We start from the raw sequence: 22,019 nt of genomic DNA, 5'->3' as shown, positions 1-22,019 counted from the left end.
ACCCTGCTCCTCCATAGGGTGTGTTCTCGCAATCTTCACAGATGCAATCAGCACAGAAATCACTGATCTGATGTCAGCTTCAACTTTTTACTCATTATTCTCACTGTAAAAGCATTGAAAATACTAAAGCTTGTTGAATTATGTGCAACTGAGTTTTTAATGACATACTAAGTCATAATTATGGCTGAAGAACTTTTCAGGTCTGGAAAAAAACTAATTTCAGAAATCTAGACCGTTATTCCCTCAATTCCAGGAAAAACTGTAGATTTTTGTGATAATAAAAGGTATTTTTGTTCGATTCGTGACATTTCAGTTGCTATTTTAATCCTATGTGTGCATCCCAATCTTTATTTTGGTCTCTGTAAAATGATTTAAAAAGTGAATGATAATCAGTGCTTTTATTTCCTGGTTTGCTGTCTGTGAGAATTCTCCAAACTGATTGGCTGCTCAGCCTGCTTTATGGCCTAACTGTTCCTGGACACCATAGATTGCCAGAATGAAACCGATGGTATAAAAGAGGAATTGATGCTACAGAGCTCGCTAGGTCTTTGTGGGCAGCTTTCCTCAAGGCCAGCAGTGAGCACTGTCCCTTCACCAATGACTGTAAAATCTGGGCCAATATCTCACTGAAATGTAGCTTTATTGAAAACAATCAAAATCTGACCTAAACTTCTGAACAGTACTAGTGATGAACAGAATTTTCTTTTCATTAACAAATAATATTTCCAATAAAAATAAGTAAATGGAATACATGCTGAATAATTATTTTGCATCAGTATTTACAATCGAGGAGAGATCAGCATGCCAGACATCCCAAGGAAGCTGTTATTGAATCGGGACAGGGAGTCACTCAAATTAACATAAATAAACAAACAGTATTGAAGAAAATAATGGCACTAAAGAGTGATAAATCCTCAGGACCAGATGGTTTCCACCCAAGAGTTTTAAAGGAAGTAGGTGAGAACATTGTAGATGCCAAACTATAATCTTCCATAGTTCTCTTGATTCAGCAATTAGATTGTGAATGTCATTCTGCTATTTAAGAAAGATGAGAGAGCAAAACGAGGGAATTACAGACTGCTTGTTGCCGGGAAATTATTAAAGTCTATTAATTAAGGATAGGGTGACTGAACACCTTGAAAATTTTCAGCTGGATTTGTAAAGGGTCAGTTATGTCTGATGAATCTGACAGAATTATTCAAAGAGGTGACTAAAGTACTGGACCAGGGAATGTCTATGATGTTATTTTCTCTGGACTTCCAAAAGGCATTTGATAAAGTTCCTCAGAAGAGACTATTGGCTAAAGTTGAAGCTCGTGGAATGAAAGGTAAATTATTGCCTTGGTTAGCCAATTTGGCTGAATGGCAAGGGACAGAGGACTGCACGTAAACAATGGTGGTCTGCCCGCCCAGACCACACGTTGCAGAGCTGCTGCGATACTAAATGCAGTAGCTCATTTAAACGATGACGTGGCGGGGTGGGCAGTAATGGTGTCAGCCAGCTTTGAGTTGGCTCTGACGCCATTTTTAAAGGACTTCTAGCCCTACATTGCAATTTAAATACTTAAAGGAATACTGATTTTTAAAAATTAAATAAAGTGATCCTGACCCTCTCTCACCGCCCCCCTAATAAGCATAGAATTAATTACCTGCCCTCTCGCACCCCAAAACACTTGTGCTCCCGACCTTCCCCGCCAAATTTCATCAACTTTAAACTTTACCCCTTTCCACCATCCCCTGCATCAATGAAATTGCTCGAAAGCCGCTCCCCGACACCCGCACTGAAAAACAACCCCCTCCCCACCGGTGTTCCGCCTTGGTCGAAGGCATGGGCGTGCCAGCCACCAGCACCAAAATTGCTCCGGGATGGATTGTGGGAGTGAGTAAGTAATCAATTTGTTTATTTAAACACATTTAAATATTTAAATGGGGCACCCATCACCGAGCGGTGGGGGAGCTGCCACAAGGCCTCGATGCCACCGGCAATATCAGGCCAAGCCTTCCCCGCATCGAGGCCCGTGGCTAGCCTCCCCGGAGGCGTTTTCCAGCCCCCACCCCACCACGACCCCTGACGTTGGTGGGGCTGTAAAATTCAGCCCAGAGAGTCGGGATAATGGGCAGATATTCAAATTGGCAGAATTGGCAGCGATGTCCTGCAAGGATCTGTGTTGAGGCGTCAACTATTCACTGTATTCATTAACGATTTAAATGATGGGCTAGAAAGCCATATTTCCAAATTTGCTTATGGCACAAAGATACTCGGCATTGTAACCAGTGTAGGTGGGAGTAGTGTAGATAAAATTACAAAGAGATACTGATAAGTTAAGTGAATGGGCAAAACTGTGGCAAATGAATTTTAGAAGGTTATGGGTGATTTGATTAAAGTTTTCAAAATATTAAGGGAAACACATAGGGTATAGAGATAAACTATTTCCTATGGTTGGGGAGTCTAGGACTAGCGAGCACAGTCTAAACACTAGAGTCAGACCTTTCAAGAGTGAAATTATGAAACACTTCTACTTACAAAGGGTGGTAGAAGTTTGGAACTCTCTTCCACAAATGGCATTTGATGATAGCTCAATTGTTATTTTTAAATTTGAGATTTATAGAGTTTTGTTAACCAATGGTATTAAGGGACATGAGGCGGGTATGTGGAGTTAGGTCACAGACCAGCCATGATCTCACTGAATGGCGGAACAGGCTCAAGGGGCTGAATAGCCTCCTTCTGTTCCTGTGTTCCTAAAAAGCTTCATCATGCTCAAATACAAATTTTGTGAAAAGAATCAAAGAATTTGCAAAACAACTGAAAATGCCTCGATCTGAAGGAAAACTATTATTCCACAAAGACAGAGCTTTGGCCCAGATCTTACAGTCAATGGCGAAGGGACAGTGCTCACCGCTGACCTTGAAGAAATTTGTCTGCAATAATTTAGCGAGCTCTACAGCAGCAATTCCTCTATTACAATGTCAATTTCATCCTGGGGTTCTCTGATGTCCACAAAGTCATCAAACAGGCTGAACAGCCAATCAGATTGAAGAATCCTCACAGACACCAAACCAGGAAGTAAAACACACTGATTATACTTTATATATAATTACTGTTCCCTCATCAGCACTGAGTCCATATCCTGGAGTTCCCTTCCTGACACCATTGTGGGAATGCCATCACCATCAGTTCATGGTGTAGGCCCACCACTACCTTCTCAGGTCAGATAGGGATTGGAAATAAATATAGCCATGCCATCATTGTCCACAATTTGAGAACAAGTAAGAAACTTTCTCAGTATCTAACCCACTGTGCTACCCAGTTAATCCAAAACAAACCATAACACTGAGATTTGTCATGACATGTTTTTGCAACAAATCTTTTCCAGCAGATAGCATAATTAGTGGTATGATTAAAGGGCCAATACAATGCTGGACCCATTTAGGATCAGCAGTTATCACTGTGAGTATTTGCTGTGCTGTTCATGAATATCATGCAAGGTTAAAGCAACAAAAGAAATATAAGCACGAGTGCCAGTATTGGCAGCCCATTTGATTGTGGTAGGGATTACAGTGAACCCTGATCATGTCCTCAACATTATATGGCATGCAAGCCAGAAAATCTTGCTTGTAAGAGGATGTTGAAAGATACAGCTTGGAGACTCTTTCAAAACATACTTCTTGTGAAAATGATGAATGGCTTTGGTTGCATGAATCCTATCATTAGATAAAATGCTGTGACCAGATCTTGCTGATATTATGGGAATGTTCTGCTATACTCCATTCCTGGCATGGAGCCTCTTTGCAACCTGCACTTCAATCCAGTGAGGCTGCATCACTAAATCATCCCTTTATCAATTTCCAGATTTCCAGTCATTAATTCTGGGGTATAACATTCCTTTTGAAATAAATCAATTTTACTCTTAAATGGACAAGCAAAGAGGACAGCTCAAAGCCTACTAAAGAACTATTCACTAGAACTAGGAAGGCCTCATACTGTTAGATGGAAGGCTTCAGATTGTAACGGTTAGATTGCAAATTGGAATTCAATGATATCGACCAAGGTAGGTGTTCCAGATTGACTAATTAAAGTAGGGGTATCAGTGGAGGATTTACACAATGGCTTTCACCTTAAGCTGTCCTGAAAATGTAATCTGACCAAGTTTTCTCTTCATTTGCACTGTAATATTATATATGTGGGACAGAACAGTTCAGGCACATAGTCATAAACTTAAAAGTAACTCTTCCCTGCACATAAATCACTTACCTTCTGTGTCACTTAGTCAGCTCAATAATCACACTGCTGATTTACTCAATGTTACACACATGCTCTGTTAAAAGACATAGCTATTGCCATCAAAAAATGTATTATTGTGAATAAAACATCTTAATTTGCAATTCCACTGTTTACAACTGTTAATTTCCAGCTTGTAAAATTGAAAATAGTGATGTGTGACCACAAAAATGAACACTCACCAGTCTGGCTGAGCTGAGAGGTGCTTCTGCTCCTTCTTGTCAATCCAACAATGGCCACCATTTTGGCACCCAGACTTGATCTTCGCTTCTTGCCCCCTGTTCCTACTGTTCCCACAGCAGTATCCGACTGACTGCCATCGTTATTTTCCAGACTATACATCTCTTCACTTACACTTGTGCTCTTCATAATATGTCTCCCTGACGTCCCCATTTGTCTGCTTTGCATTTTAGAGGTAAATGCACTTTTTTCCACAACCAATTCATCATGGGAAAACATGAAAAGGGAAGAAAACAGATGGAAAATAAATTGGTACACTTTGCCTTAAATCATAATCCTGCTGATTGAAGAAAAATAATAATGTTTTTATACTGCAACTTTTTGTGGATCTAAGGTCTGTATGGGTCAGATTTGCCAAGATCCAACACCTCTTGTTAACATTGAGATAGATAGTCTGGAGAGTTTTACCTGAACTGGGAAGTTTTCATAAGTCTTGATTCTCAATTTATAGATTGATGATAAAACTGAAAGACCCATTTCAAGATGGCCTTCAAATGAAAGGGGTGCAGCTCATGTTGGTACTGAGCCACACAGTTGAGGAAAGTCCCAGGTTCTTTGTCAGTTGGCAGTGTTGCTTGGATTAGAGAGGGGAAAACTGTGTCAGGATTTCTACTCCAGATCACTATTAATGACTCCAACAAGAGCCTTGAACAATGGGCAATGATTAGACATGGCTGTGATGTTCGTCATGTTGAGTGCTCTGCCAGGGCATGAAGACTGGCACCAGCGGACATATGGAAACCAAACCGCAGCGCGAGTCAGCTCCCTCAGGAGCTTTTTTTAAAGAACACTTTTTACAGCGAGCATATTCAGACATAAGACCCTCAACGCATCAGCATCTTGAAAGCACTATTGGCTGTGGGATTCTTCCTTACTCTATGGTCACAATTGCTGTTGAGACTGTACAGAATCTTGGTGATGAGTAAAGCTGAGTCCAATAGGCAAGTGTTGAGTGATCATTTGTCCCAATAGATTGTTTCAATTTTCCTACTAGACTCATTGCTTTGATCAACTGGACATCAATAATTGGGAATATCTCCATACACATTGGAACCAATATTAAGAACCACTTGGCTGGAAAGTTCAGTTGACAGAGCACTGTGCTCATGACATCTGACAGAAAGACAACTGCCGAATACGATTGTGTCTCATATTTTACAAAGAATAGCCCAGATGTAACATGAAAACAAATTGAGGAAATCAGCTTATTCCAACCTGTGATGGTGTCTGTGGAGTCCAGCCGGAGATGGGGGTCAGCGACTTCATTTCTTAAATTGGCATAATGGAAAATCTTACAACACTTGAATATAAATGTCTACCCTGTCCAGTCAGGACAATGGGCAGAGAATAGGATATGAGTTGGAGTTGGTATAACTCTTGTCCAGTCTTGCAGTGTAGATATGACTTTCTTCAAACACAGTCTCTGAGATTGTCATAACCAACTGGTAGTTTATTACTCATCACTTTGGCAAACTCTGCATCTTTGATATAATGAGGAGTACAGAGCAGTCTGAGAATCGTAGAATAAGAGAGTGTCAAAGGGGCCAATTCGGTCCATCACCCTATGCGGGCTCTTTGAAAGAGCTATCCGATTCGTTGCATTCCTTGTTGCTTCTCTATTACCCAGCAATTTTTCTCCTTTTCAAGTATTTATTCAATTCTCTTTTGAATGTTATTATTGAATCTACTTTCAGGCAGTTCATTCCAAATCAAAACTCACTGTGTAAAGCTGTTTTTCTCATGTCACCTCTGGTTCTTTTGCCAATTATCTTACATATGTGTCCTCTGGTTACTGCCCCTTCTGCTTCTGAAAACATTTTCTCCTTATTTATTCTATTAAAACCATTCATGATTTTGAAAACCTGTCTTAAATCTCCCTATCCCTCTTTGCTGACAATAACCTCAGTTTCTCAAGTCTTACCACATAACTGAAGTCCCATATCCCTGGTACCATTCTAATATGTAGAGTTTTTAAATATATCAGCTCTTTGATAAGCTGGTATATTTCATTTATTAGAAGTGATCCAATCAGAGTTACTGAACAGTTACAGATTTACAGATTTACAGAAGGCTGAGACCAAAGCAGCAGTGATGAATTGAAACAGAATGTCCCTTCCAATTTAATGCAGGAAATTTCCAGAGCACTGCAATGCAGTATTGCTTTTCATTCCACTATTTTACATACTAATAGAAATGTATAGTGCTGAAAAAAATACATATTTTATCAAAGCTTTTCATCTTGCACTCATCAGGACAATTCTCAAGAATACCAATGTAAGGGAAGCAACAAATTAATACCATATGAGCAGAGAGTGCTGATTGGTTGGCAAGTAGACTCTGATTGGTAGAGGCGTTGCCATGGAGAATGCACCAGTTTATGGTGACTGACAGTTAACTGCCAAGCTTTGTTTGAAATTTAAACCAGGCAGCTTGACACTGATAGGTCAAGGCATTGCCCTGAAGAATGAACCAGCAAATGGCTGTCACTTGTTTTGTTGAGCTGAAACAGGCGCAATGTGTATACACGTTCTTTCTGTCTGCAAAGAACAGGGCCCTGTGTATTAATATATATAGCTTCCAGTACGCGCAAATGCGTTACACTGCGAGCCCGACTGACAACCTTCAATTGGTTGTCAGCGTAATTCTTAGCACACTGAGGATTATTTAGCAAATGTTGTTCAATCGCGGAATCACATCTAATGTTGGACACTGTTTTGAGTTTTGCAAGCACAGACTGATTGGGTACGGCCTGTACCTTGTCCATTGCAAACAGCGGAAGAAACATGTTGTTTGATAAGTTTTGTCAGTCTTTGGGACATATGGCCTATATACCTAGTATCACACGGGCATCGAAATATATGGTGTGATCTGTGGAGAAGTGGACCTGGAGTGGACCCGCCTCATAACATATAATAGGGGCTCTGTGCGAGATAACCCAAAGCTGACAACATGCAATTATAAGTGGGGTAATAATAATTTAAAAGGGAAAAGGAACAAAACAAATTTCTTGTGCATTGGAGTAAAGTTTACATGATTGGAATTTCTCTGTCAGTTGCTATGACCTTTCTGGAGAAGGACGACTTATCCCTGAGTGATTTGAGAAACTTAACCAAGGTTAGGCTAGTAGCATTGGCAGCAAAATTGAAGTTAGAGTTAAAACCAGGCGCTAAGAAAGCAGTCATTATTGAAGGCACAGCCTTTGAAATTGGAAGAAGAAAAACGTGATCTAGATGGTAGTGCAATTGAATTAGCTAGGATTCAGCTGCAATTGGTAATGAACAAACTTGAGCTTGAAAGAGAATTGACAATGAAGAAACTTAAACTTGAGGAAAAGGAAAGAGAAAGAAAAGGAAGGGAATTTGAATTTAAAAATGTGCAACTAAGAAAAAAAAGTGGCCTTGCCTCCAAGCAAAATTCTGGTGAGGAAAGATATGACTCAGCCCAGGACCCAGTGGAGAGCTGTTTAAATTTGTGCAAACCCTCCCAAAGTTTGAGGAAATGGATGTAGAGGCATTCTTCATTTCTTTTGAACAGATAGCCAGACAGATGATGTGGCCAAAGGAAAGCTGGACACTGCTTATGCAAAGCAAGTTGATGGGCAGAGCTCATGAAGTTTATGCCATGCTTTCTGAGGATGCTTCTGCAGATTATGAGGTGGCAAAAAAGACTAATCTTGCTGCATATGAGTTAGTACCTGAAGCGTACAGGCAGAAATTTTGGAGACAGCCTGAGCAGACTTAGCTAGAATTTGACAAGGTAAAGCAAATTAACTTTGACCATTGGATGCGGGCATTAAAGGTAGAGGCCACATATGAGACCCTTAGGGAAATAATTCTCCTGGCAGAATTTAAAAATTCACTCCCTCCATTGGTAAGAACCCATGTAGAGAACCAGAAGGTTTCAACGACCAGACAGGCAGTGGAAATTGCTGATGATTGAGCTTGTTTATGAGCCCAAACCCTTTGTCCGTCACCCCCACAAACCCGATAATGAAAGAAGGTGGAGGGTGAAAGGAAGGCAAGTAGTGGGGACAAGAAAAGACAGCTAGGAATGCCTCGGGGACCTGCTCTTCAGGCCAGAAATGAAGTTGCTGAGGGTGGAAGTGAGGTCCGAAAGTATAAGGGTTACCATTGTCACAAGGTGGGACACCTTCATGCAGAATGCTGGAAGTTGTGGGGTAAGCCCAAGGGACTCACTGGGGTGCACAAGGCCAATGCAGAGAAAGGGGCCCTGACTGGGAGTACGACAGATCAGGCTGTAGCTCTGACTGCTGCTGTAAGGCCAAGTACAAAAACCGATGTGAGTGAGGGGGACGTGAACAAGATACCTGAGAGTTCTGGGAATTCTTGTCAAAAGGAAAAGTAACTCCTTATCCCTCAAGTGAGACAGGTAAACCTATAGTTAGACTTTGGGATACAGAAGCCACCCAAACTGTTTTGCTGGGGAAGGTAATAACTTTTCCACCAGAGAGCACATTGAATGCCAAGGTTTGAGTGAATGGTATCGGTGGGGAGTATATACCCATAGCTTGGTATCGGGTGCAATTTGAGTGTGACGTAACGTCTGGAATGGTAATCGTAGGGGTTGTCCATAGTTTGTCTGTAGACGCAGTTGACCTACTGCTGGGGAATGATTTTGCCGGAGCGAAGGTTGTAGCTTCTCCAGTAGTCACAGAAAGACCAAGGGAAGTCAAAGAGACAGAACAGTTGCAGGAAAAGGTTTCAGGAATTTTTCCTTCATGTGTAGTGACCCGAGCAAAGACTAAACAAGTTCCATTGTCGGAGGTAAAATTGGCACCACAGACAGATAGCCGAATATCTGAAACTTTCTTTGGGGATTTGGATAATCCGAAGGAAATGTTCAGTAAGTCTTCTCCGATCAAGGCTCAGCAAGTTGATCCAGAGTTAAAGAAAGTGGCATAATCAGCTCTAATAGAAGCTGAGGCAAAGGGAGTTCCAGAAGGCTATTATATAAAGAATGAGATTCTGATGAGGAAGTGGAGACCTCCTCACTGACCTGCGACGAAGACTGGACGGTAGTTCGCCAGAAAGTGGTACTGCCAAGTATTGCTGGGAAATATTAAAGATAGCCCACAAAAATCCTATGGCAGGACATGTTGTGATCCAGAAGACCCAATCACGTATATGTCGATATTTTTACTGGCCAGGTCTTTCCAAGGACGTGGTGCAGTTTTGTAAAACATGCCATATATGCGGGATTGTGGGAAAACTGCAACCTGCCATAAAACCGGCACCTCTAATTCCCATACCTGTTATTGGGGAACCATTTAGTAGGGTGTTGGCAGACTCTGTAGAACCTTTACCGAAAACAAAAAGCAGGACACCAATATATACTCGCTATCATGGATATGGCTACTTGATTCCCAGACGCCATTCCCTTGAGAACAACTTCTACTAAGGTAGTGGTAGAGAAGTTAACCCAGTTCTTCGCTAGATATGGATGACCAATTGAGATTCAGTTGGATCAAGGTTCCAATTTTATATCTAGATTTTCCAGGAAGTTATGAATAATCTGGGTATAACATAGTTAACGTCTTCAGCATACCACTCACAGACACAAAGGACTTTAGAACGGTACCATCAGATCCTCAAAATGATGATCAGGGCACTCTGTAGTGAATATCCCCATGATTGGGATAAAGGGCTAGAATTTCTTTTGTTTGCCACCAGGGATTCACCTGGTGAGTCTACTGGCTTTATCCTTTTGAATTAGTTTACGGACATGAGGTAAGAGGTCCCCTAAAACAAATTAAAGAAAGGTTTTTAGAACAGAGGGACATATCTTCTGCGCTAGATTATGTATCCGTGTTCCGGGAGCAGCTCACGAGAGTCTGCAAAGTGGCTCAGGAACACCTTAAAGCTTCCCAAACAACCAAGAAATGGGCAGACAAGCATGCCAAGAACCAAACATGTCAACCAGAGGATGAGGTGTCAGTATTACTGCCTTTATAGGGTGAACCGCTGAAAGCACGGCTCAGTGGTCCATATAAAGTGGTCAAGAGAATTGGGAAATTATTTGATTGACACCCCAGATTGCTGGAAAAAGAATCGCTGTGTCATATCAATATGTTAAAACAATATCATCACCAGGAGGAGGATAAGCAAGCACAGATAAGTCAGGTTGTGGGGCAGTGAAGGATGAAAGGGATAGTGAGGATGAGGCAGAATTCTCAAATTGAACCTCCTACTATCCGGTTAGCTAATATTGAATTGTTAGGGTGACTGGTAAAGGCCTGCTTGGGTCTGCAAAAAAAAAAGCCTGACCCGAGCCCAACAGAACCACATCCGACCCGACCCCAACCCGGCCGAGTCCTTTCATTTGTTCCCGCGCCCAACCCGACCCAACCATCAGTTAACTTACCTTCCATTTTTCACTTTGTTGCTGATCTGCACAAGCTTAAAATAACTGTAACAAAACCACCTTTCTAGTCCAAAAATTAAATTAACATTGAAGCCACTGATCCGTGATAGAGCGCGTCCGACCCAGGCCGACCCAAGCCCAAAAGCCGGACCCGGAAGTGCAACCTGACCTAACCCGAACCCAACACGTCGTTGGGTCCTGTTGGGTTCGGGTCAGATAGCAGACCTTTAGTGACTGGACGCTATTCTTTCATTTAAACTAAATAGTGGGTGGGGGGGCGGGGTACGGGTTCAATTGAAGGGAAGTTTAAAAAGTTGAAAAGTAATGAGAGAGCAGAGGTGCAGGGTAGTGAAGAAGCATACATTAATCAGAGTGTGACAGGAAGGGACAGAGAATACAAGCACAAGAGTACACCAGAAATTAGAACCAGATAAAAATGGTAAAAAGTCAAAGCTTAAGGCTCTTTATCTGAAGGATATAGCATTTGTAACAAGATAGATGAGCTGACGGCACAAATAGAAATAAATGAATATGATTTGATAGCTATCACAGAGACATGGTTGCAGGATGACCAGGACTGGAATCTTCATGTTCAAGGATATTCGACGTTCCGGAAGAATAGGCAGAAAGGAACAAGAGGTGGGGTAGCTTTGTTATTAAAGGATCAGTGCAGTTTTGAGTAATGATATAGGTTTATTAGATTGTGATGTAGAATCAGTTTGGGTGAAAATAAGGAATAGCAAGGGAAAGAAATCACGGGTGGGAGTGGTCTATAGGGCCCCGAGGAGTTGCCTCTCTGCAGGACAAAGTATTATTCAGGAAATAATGGAAGCGTGTAAGAAGGGCACGACAATTATCATGGGTGATTTTAATCTGCATGTAGACTGGACAAATCAAATTGGCAAGGGTAACATGGAAGACAAATTTGTAGAGTGCATCAGGGATTGTTTCTTAGAACACATTGCAGAACCTACCCGGGAACAGGCTATTTTAGATTTGGTAATGTGTAATGAGTAATGTGCATCAGAATCGCCCCCCTCAAATCTAAATCAGGGGACACAATCATTGACCAACGCAAGCAAATGGACCGCTGGGTTGAGCACTACCTAGAACTGTACTCCAGGGAAAATGTTGTCACTGAGACCGCCCTCAATGCAGCCCAGTCTCTGCCAGTCATGGATGAGCTGGACGTACAGCCAACAAAATCGGAACTCAGTGATGCCATTGATTCTCTAGCCAGCGGAAAAGCCCCTGGGAAGGACGGCATTACCCCTGAAATAATCAAGAGTGCTAAGCCTGCTATACTCTCAGCACTCTATGAACTGCTCTGCCTGTGATGGGACGAGGGAGCGGTACCACAGGACATGCGCGATGCCAATATCATCACCCTCTTTAAAAACAAAGGTGACTGCAGTGACTGCAACAACTACCGTGGAATCTCCCTGCTCAGCGTAGTGGGGAAAGTCTTTGCTCGAGTCGCTTTAAACAGGCTCCAGAAGCTGGCTGAGCGCGTCTACCCTGCGGCACAGTGTGGCTTTCGTGCAGAGAGATCGACCATTGACATGCTGTTCTCCCTTCATCAGCTACAGGAGAAATGCCGTGAACAACAGATGCCCCTCTACATTGCTTTCATTGATCTCACCAAAGCCTTTGACCTTGTCAGCAGACGTGGTCTCTTCAGACTACTAGAAAAGATCGGATGTCCACCAAAGCTACTCAGTATCATCACCACATTCCATGACAATATGAAAGGCACAATTCAGCATAGCGGCGCCTTATCAGAGCCCTTTCCTATAATGAGTGGCGGGAAACAGGGCTGTGTTCTCGCACCCACACTGTTTGGGATCTTCTTCTCCCTGCTGCTCTCACATGCATTCAAGTCTTCAGAAGAAGGAATTTTCCTCCACACAAGATCAGGTGGCAGGTTGTTCAACCTTGCCCGTCTAAGAGCGAAGACCAAAGCAAAGAAAGTCATCATCAGGGAACTCCTCTTTGCTGATGATGCTGCATTAACATCCCACACTGAAGAGTGCCTGCAGAGTCTCATCGACAGATTTGCGGCTGCCTGCAACGAATTTGGCCAAACCATCAGCCTCAAGAAAACGAACATCATGGGACAGGACGTCAGAAATGCTCCATCCATCAATATTGGTGACCACGCTCTGGAAGTGGTTCAAGAGTTTACCTACCTAGGCTCAACTATCACCAGTAACCTGTCTCTCAATGCAGAAATCAACAAGCGCATGGGAAAGGCTTCCACTGCTATGTCCAGACTGGCCAAGAGAGTGTGGGAAAATGGCGTACTGACACGGAACACAAAAGTCCGAGTGTATCAAGCCTGTGTCCTCAGTACCTTGCTCTACGGCAGCGAGGCCTGGACAACATATGTCAGCCAAGAGCGACGTCTCAATTCATTCCATCTTCGCTGCCTCCAGAGAATCCTTGGCATCAGTGGCAGGACCATATCTCCAACACAGAAGTCCTCGAGCCGGCCAACATCCCCAGCTTATATACCCTACTGAGCCAGCGGCTCTTGAGATGGCTTGGCCATGTGAGCCGCATGGAAGATGGCAGGATCCCCAAGGACACATTGTACAGCGAGCTCGCCACTGGTATCCACCGGCCGTCCATGGCTCCGCTTTAAATACGTCTGAAAACGCGACATGAAGTTCTGTGACATTGATCACAAGTCGTGGGAGTCAGTTGCCAGCGATCGCCAGAGCTGGCGGACAGCCATAAAGGCGGGGCTAAAGTGTGGCGAGTCGAAGAGACTTAGCAGTTGGCAGGAAAAAAGACAGAAGCACAAGGAGATAGCCAACTGTGTAACAGCCCCGACAGCCAATTTTATCTGCAGCACCTGTGGACCAGTCTGTCACTCTAGAATTGGCCTTTATAGCCACTCCAGGCGCTGCTCCACAAACCACTGACCACCTCCAGGCGCTTATCCATTGTCTCTCGAGACAAGGAGGCCAAAGAAAAAAAAAGAAGAATGTGTAATGAGGTAGGATTAATAAGAGATCTCGTAGTTAAGGATCTTCTAGGGGGAAGCGATCAGAACATGGTAGAATTTCAAATTCAGTTTGAGGGTGAGCAATTTGGGTCTCAAATCTTCAATTTGTGTCTTCAACTTAAACAAGGGCAATTACAAAGGTATGAAGAAAGAGTTGTCTAAAGCAGGCTGGGAAAATAGACTACAGGGGAAGTCAGTAGATGAGCAGTGGCAGACGTTGAAGCAGATATTTCATGACACTCAGCAGACACTTATTCCGGTCGAACCACCTGTGGATAACAAAGGAAGTTAAGGAGAGTATCAAATCAAAAACAAAGGCGTACAAAGCGGCAGAAGCTAGTGGTAGGCCAGAGGATTGGGAATTTTTTAGAAACCAGCAGCAGATGACTAAAAAACTAATAAAGAGGGAGAAAGTTGATTATGAGAGTAAATGGGCAAGAAATGTAAAAACAAACAGTAAGAGCTTCCACGGGTATATAAAAAGAGAGTAGCTAAAGCAAGTGTGGGGCCCTTAGAGGATGAGATTGGGGAATTAATAACAGGGAACCGGGAAATGGCAGATAATTTAACCCAATATTTTACATCTGTCTTCACGGTGGAGGACACTATAAACATCGCAACAATAATAGATGAGCAAGGTGTAAATGGGAGGGAGGAACTTGGAACAATCACTATCACGAGGGAAAAGGTGCTTGAAAAACTGATGGGACTAAAGGCAGACAGGTCACCAGGACCTGATGGCCTGCAACCAAGGGTTTTAAAAGAAGTGGTTGCAGAGATAGTGGAGGCATTGGTCATAATATACCAAAACTCACCAGATTCCGGTAGGGTACCAGTGGATTGGAAAACCACTAATGTGACACCCCTATTCAAGAAAGGAGAGAGACAGAAAGCTGGAAACTATAGACTTAACATCTGTCATTGGGAAAATACTGGAGTCCATTAATAAGGAAGAAATAGCAGGACATTTAGAAAAACATAATGCAATCAAACAGAGTCAACATGGTTTTATGAAAGGGAAATCATGTTTGACAAATTTGTTAAAGTTCTTTGAGGATATAACAAGCGGAGTAGATAAAGGGGAATCGGTAGATGTAGTGTATTTGGATTTTCAGAAGGCTTTCGATAAGGTGCCAAATAAAAGGTTATTGCACAAAATAAGAGCTCAGGGTATTGGGGGTAATGTGTTGGCATGGATTGAGGATTGGCTAACACACAGAAGACAGAGAGTCAGGATCAATGGGTCTTTTTCAGGTTAGAAAGCCGTAACTAGTGGGATGCCACAAGGATCAGACCTAGGACCTCAACTATTTACTATCTATATAAATGACTTGGAGGAAGGGACAGAGTGTAGTGTATTCAAATTTGCTGATGATACAAAAATAGGTGGGAAGGCATGTTGTGATGAGGACACAAAGAATCTGCAAAGGGATATAGATAGGTTAAGTGAGTGGGCAAAAACTTGGCAGATGGAGTTCAATGTGGAAAAGTGTGAGGTCATCCACTTTGGTAGGAAGAATAAAAAGGCAGCTTATTATTTAGATGGAGAAAGACTACAAAATACTGTAGTACAGAGGGATCTGGGTGTTCTTGCACATGAAGCACAAAAAATTAGAATGCAGGTACAGCAAGTAATTTGGAATTTTGGCCTTTATTGCGAGGGGGTTAGAGTTTAAAAATAGGGAAGTCTTGTTACAACTGTATGGGTGTTGGGAGGCCACACCTGGAGTACTGCATACAATTTTGGTCCCTGTATTTCAGGAAGGATTTACTAGCATTGGATGCACTTCAGAAAAAGTTCACGAGACTGATTCCTGGAATGAAGGGGTTGTCTTATCAAGAACAACTAAACAGGTTAGGCCTTGACTCACTGGAGTTTAGAAGAATGAGAGGTGATCTTATTGAAACATATTAAGATTCAAAGGGGGCTTGACAGGGTAGATGTTGAGAAGATGTTTCCACTGGTGGGGGGATCTCGAACTAGGGGACATAATTACAGAATAAGGGGTCACACATTTATAACTGAGATGTGAAGGAATTTTTTCTCTCAGAGGGTGGTGAATCTCTGGAATTCTCTGCCTCAGAGAGTTGTGGAGGCTAGGTCACTAAATGTATTTAAGGAGGAGGTGAATAGATTTTTGAAATCTCAGGAAGTCGAGGGTTATGCAGAGTAGGCTCAAAATAGGAGTTGAGGCCTGGGACAAATCAGCCATGATCTTATTGAATGGTGGGGCAGGCTTGAGGGGCTGAATGGCCTACCCCTGCTACTATTTCTTATGTTCTTATGTTCATATTTAGATGCAGAACAATAAGATCTGACAAGGCTACTCACAACATTTAAAGGAGTCTGTCGGGACAAACCAGGATGTACAACCTAAGCCACACATCATGTGGATGTAGGGAAATCCTTTCCTATAGAACAGCATCCTTATCACTTAAGTGCAGAGAAACAGGCCCAGGTAAAAGCAGAAATCCAATACATGCTGGAAAACTACCCAATTGAACCCAGTCAAAGCAGCTGAAGTTCCCCAGTGGTGTTAACACCTAAACCTGATGGTTCAATTAGATTCTGCATAGACTACAGAAAGGTTAATGCAGTAACAAAGGCAGACTCCGACCCAATTCCTCGCTAGAATGACTGCATTGAAAGAGTGGACAGTGCCATGTTTCTTACAAAAATAGATTTGTTAAAGGGATACTGGCAGGTTCCTTTAACACCCTAAAGAAATATCGGCTTTTGTCACACCAGACAGTCTTTTCCAATGCTGAGTGATGCCATTAAGGCTACAAAATGCCCCAGACACTTTTCAGGGACTAATGAACCAGGTGGTAACCAGTGTTCCTAACTGTGTGGTTTACCTTGATGATGTGCTGGTATACAGTGACACTTGGAAGGACCACGTGGAACAACTAAAAGCTCTGTTTAGAAAAGTACGATCACCTGACTTAGTGGTAAACCTTGCCAAAAGTGAATTTACAAAAGCAAGAGTAACCTCCCTCAGGCACATCATCGGGCAAGGGCAAGTGTTGCTAAGAACAATAAAAGTACAAGCATTGGTGGAGTTCCTTAGCCCTAAGACTAAGGGAGAAATCATGAGGCTTTTGGGTATGTGTGGTTTCGACTGCCAGTATGTACCAAATCCGAGTGTTTCAAGCCTGTATCCTCAGTACCTTGCTCGACGACAGCGAGGCTTGGACAATGTATGTCAGCCAAGAGCGACGTCTCAACTCATTCCATCTTCGCTCCCTCCGGAGAATCCTTGGCATCAGGTGGCAGGGCCGTATCTCCAACGCAGAAGTCCTTGAGGCGGCCAACATCCCCAGCATATACCCACTACTGAGTCAGCGGCACTTGAGATGGCTTGGTCATGTGAGCTGCATAGAAGATGGCAGGATCCCCAAGGACGCATTGTCCAGCGAGCTTGTCACTGGTGTCAGATCTACCGGCCATTCATGTCTCCACATTAAAGACGTCTGCAATTGTGACATGAAGTCCTGTGACATTGACCACAAGTCATGGGAGTCAGTTGCCAGCGATCACCAGAGCTGGCAGAGAGCCATAAAGGCAGAGCTAAAGTGTGGCGAGTCGAAGAGACTTAGCAGTTGGCAGGAAAAAGGACAGAAGTGCAAGTAGAGAGCCAACTGTGTAACAGCTCCGACAACCAATTTTATCTGCAGCGCCTGTGAAAGACTGTCACTTTAGAATTGGCTTTTATAGCCACTCCAAGCGCTGCTCCACAAACCACTGACCACCTCTAGGCGCTTACCCACTGTCTCTCGAGACAAGGAGGCCAAAGAAGCAGAAGATGTGCCAAATTTTAGTAGCATAGTTGCTTCACTGACAGATGTGCTTCAAAAAAAGTAAACCAAGGTAATGTAGTCAGGGGAGTGCCAAACATCTTTTGAGAGGCTGAAAACCATTTTGATTCATGAACCAGTGTTGGCTGCCCCAAATTTCATGAAGCCCTTCAAGATAGCAATTGATGCTAGTGAATTGGGGGTCGGCACAGTCCTGTTATCAGGCATAGAATGGCCAATGGGATACTTTTCCAAAAATCTAAATCGACAGCAAAAGAAATACTCAATAGTGGAAAAAGAAACCCTGAGCTTGTCATTAGCTCGTAAGCATTTTGAAGTATATATCTGCACGACTACAGAACGATACTTATATACTGATCATAACCCCCAAGCCTTTGTGGAAAAATTCAAATACTAGCAAGCTAGACTATTCCGATGGAGTTTACTATTGCAACTTTATCACCTAAAGATCATCCATATTGTGGGGAAACATAATGTAATTGCTTTGTCTAGGATTTAAATCTGCTTTGAGTTATCTGAGTGCAAAGATGGTGCAAAGCAGAACAGTATTAGCTACAGATAAAGAGTGAATGAGAATTAGTGTTTTAATTTTTTTTTTACCTTCTGTTTTTCCATGCTTTATAATGAAATGAATTCAAAATGCAGTTTCATTCTTCCAAGGAGAGAGGTGTTATGAAGGTGCTTCTATTTTTAAAATTTTTTTGAGGATTTGTGTGTTAGAACTGTGGAGATGGATTCATTGGAGAGTTGAAGGAATTCCATAGATGTTGGACTTTGTTTTTTAGAAGAGATTGCCGGAAGGACACTTGAGGTCTTGTTTGAAAACAATCTTTCCTGGAAGTCATATACCTTAAGCTCAATAAACAGCAGAAACGTTGGTGACTTGGGGGAGATGTTTACACAGAAGTGACATGTCACAATTTATGAGGGTCAGGAGGTTCTGACTTGCTGTTTGGTTTCGCTTCTGAGATATTGTTTTGCTTCAATTGGGGTGTGGACTGTGTTTGAAAGCAGTTGGAGATCAACCTGCCAAGAGAGAAATACCCAGCTTGCTTCCTTTCTCTTGTCTCTGTGAAATGCCGCATTTCTCCTAAGGAGCTCCTGGAAAGCTTGCCAGGTTAATTCTTGATGCCGCCTGAAAAGAACTGCTCCAGAAAAGATCCCGGTAACTCATCTATGTGTACTCGGATGCCAGACTGTATGCCATTTTGGGGCACAACATATCTCATCTATTTTCTCCAAGAATTAACAAGTATTTGGCCAAAGAATTCCTTTTTTGTGTGTTTTTTTTTGTAAATGAGCTCTGCAGAGGAAATCTGTTTATTTTTCGGTTAACCAATGTGCGTGTGTGTGTGTGTGAGGGGCTAAGATAAAATGGGAACTTTCATATTTCAATCTGTGTCTTAATGCTTTGCTTTGATACTGGTTAAGTCTTGTTTTATAATAAACTGATAATTTTGGTGTTTATTAAAGAACCTGGTTGGTGCATTTTATTCGGGGATAGAGTATATGATTGACCATAGTGGTAACTGGGTAAACATCTAAATATGTGTTGTGACCTGTAGAGAAGTGGAACTAGAAAAGCTAATGCACTCCTCCCGCCTCGGTCATAGCATTTGTAAGTTTTTTTAAAAAGAAGAATGTTTCAGCCAGTTATAAAATCCACATATTTCCTACAGAGCTGGGAACAGCACCAGCAGCAAAGTGGTGAGTGGGAACAGCACTGGGAGAGGAGCAGCCAGTAAATCTCACTGTGGGTAAATAGTAAAAGATTGTTTCTACTGGAGGGTGAATGGAAAACAAAGAGGGAGAGAGGCTGAGGATTCTCAATGGAAGAACCAAGGGAGAAGAGAGGAAGAAGCTTCTCAAACTGAAGGCTATTGGACTGTGGGATTATTCACCACATGGCTATTGAGGTAGAGACTAGAATTTCATTTCAAAGGGAAACAGGCCTCCTCCTGTGTTATACTCTGTATAATGCTATGACAACCCTCTTTGACTGAGCCTGAGCTCAGCGGCTGCGTTGGAAATGTTGGTGCTGACCTGAGTTTAGGACAATGAGCCCTTTGGGAAGTGCCACAAACACTGAGCCCGCTGCCCTTTGTGCCATCTCCCAGTTTGATTCAGGTCTGTCTGTACTGCCTGGCTTCAGTGTGTGAAGTTCAAGTACTGATCAGCTCTGACTGAGGTATCCAGTTCAGAGCTGTCAACACCAAGTGTAATTTCAGTGACTCACCATTAGTTATTGGTAGAAACCAAGCTTCTTCCACCTCCGATTTCCCCTTTGCAATCTCTCCTCCAAGCTCAGTTCCCCCATCCCCTGCCCTGGTTGCCCCTGCTTCCCATGCATTCAGCTTCCCCCTCTCCCTCCATCAGTTTCCCCTTCATTCCCTGCCCTCTGTTCTCCCATTATCCACTCTCCAGTTTTGGACGTCTGGTTTCCTTCTTCCCCCATCCTCCATTTACCCCCTCTCCCCTCCATTTTCCCTTACCTTTCCCCTGCCCTCCATTTCCCTCCTTCCCTGCCCTTGTCTTCCCACTACTCCTTTCCCCCACCCTGCATGCAGCAAGACCTGGACAACATTCAGGCTTGAGCTGATATGTGACAAGTACAATTTGTGCCACACAAATGCTAGCACATGACCACCTCCAACAACAGAGAATCTTATCATCTCCACTTGATGTTCAACGACATTCGCATCGCTGAACCCCGACTATCAATCTGTTCATGTCCCATGAATGAAGTAAAAAAAACAGGTGTTGGGCTCCTTGCATATGCTAATGAGGGGCCTCACTACTCTGCGAAATTAGGCTACACCGAGTGCAGCAGGTGTTGGGCCTTCAGGTTTTCTTCATGTTGCTCTGAGGAATGGTAGCCTAGAAATGCTTTAGGCCAGTTTGGCACAGGGAGTGAAGACAACCATCCAAGGATCACAAGAAATTGGTTCTCAGGCCTCATCTAAATATGCCCGGCAAGAAGCCCAACTGAGCTCAGTGAGCCCAAAAAATGGGTGAGGTGAAGCAAATAAAGTGTTCAGAAAAGGTAGAGAACGAAAAAAGGAGGTGGGTGGTAGTACTGATTAGGGAAGACATTGCAGTGTTGGAAAGAGAGGATGTCCTTGAGGGGGCGAGAACAGAATCCATTTGGTTAGAGTTAAGAAGCAAAATGGGAATGATCGCGTGACTAGAGTCACAGAGTCATAAAGTTATACAGCACAGAAACAGGCCCTTCGGCCCATCATGTCTGTGCTGGCCATCCAGTACCCAACTATTCTAATCCCATATTCCTGCACTTGGCCCGTAGCCTTGTATGCAATGGCTTTTCAAGTGCACATCTAAATACTTCTTAAATGTTGTAAGGGTTCCTGCCTCCACCACCTCTTCAGGCAGTGCGTTCCAGATTCCAACCACCCTGTGGGTGAAAACATTTTTCCTCAAATCCCCCCTAAACCTCTTGCCCCTTACCCTAAATCTATGCCTCCTGGTTCTTGCCTCCTCCGCTAAGGGAAAACGTTTCTTCCTATCTAATCTATCAGTGCCCCTCATAATCTTGTACACCTCAATCATGTCCCCCCTCAGCCTTCTCTGCTCCAAAGAAAACAACCCTAGCCTTTCAGTCTCTCTTCATAGCTTAAATGCTCCAGCCCAGGCAACATCCTGGCGAATCTCCTCTGCACCCTCTCCAGTGCAATGACATCCTTCTTATAGTGCGGTGCCCAGAACTTTACACAGTACTCCAGCTGTGGCCTAACTAGTGTTTTATACAGCTCCATCATAACCTCCCTGCTCTTATATTCTATGCCTCGGCTAATAAAGGCAAGTATCCCACATGCCTTCCTAACCACCTTATCTACCTGTGCTGCTGCCTTCAGTGATCTATGGACAAGTACACCAAGGTCCTTCTGACCTTCTGTACTTCCTAGGGTCCTACCATCCATTGTATATTCTCTTGCCTTGTTAGACATCCAAAAATGCATTACCTCACACTTTTCAGGATTAAATTCCATTTGCCACTGCTCTGCCCATCTTACCAGCCCATCTATATCTCCCTGTAATCTAAGGCTTTTCTCCTCACTATTTACAACACCACCAATTTTCGTGTCATCTGCAAACTTACTGATCATACCTCCGATATTCACGTCTAAATCATTAATGTACACTGCAAACAGCCAGGGTCCCAGCACTGATCCCTGTGGTACACCACTGGTCACAGGCTTCCACTCGCAAAAACAACCCTCGACCATTACCCTCTGCCTCCTGCCACTAAGCCAATTTTGGATCCAATTTGCCA

The 22,019-nt window shown here is 43.1% G+C and overlaps 1 protein-coding gene across 18 annotated transcripts in view; it reads right to left on the bottom strand.

The window, feature by feature from the left end:
* LOC137353703 (regulating synaptic membrane exocytosis protein 3-like) overlaps window positions 1-22,019 on the bottom strand; it is a 1,492,914-nt gene that overhangs the window by 112,798 nt on the left and 1,358,097 nt on the right. For all 18 annotated transcript variants that reach the window (XM_068020069.1, XM_068020075.1, XM_068020096.1 and 15 more), the window contains one exon: window positions 4,461-4,702. In XM_068020069.1, the coding sequence (XP_067876170.1) occupies window positions 4,461-4,702 (242 nt within the window). The remainder of the gene's footprint in view (window positions 1-4,460; window positions 4,703-22,019) is intronic.

This window comes from Heterodontus francisci, chromosome 3, assembly GCF_036365525.1.
Source record: "Heterodontus francisci isolate sHetFra1 chromosome 3, sHetFra1.hap1, whole genome shotgun sequence".
NCBI classification, from domain to species: domain Eukaryota; kingdom Metazoa; phylum Chordata; class Chondrichthyes; order Heterodontiformes; family Heterodontidae; genus Heterodontus; species Heterodontus francisci.
Note: the sequence above shows the minus strand (reverse complement) of the source record. Positions and strands in the feature narration are given on the sequence as shown.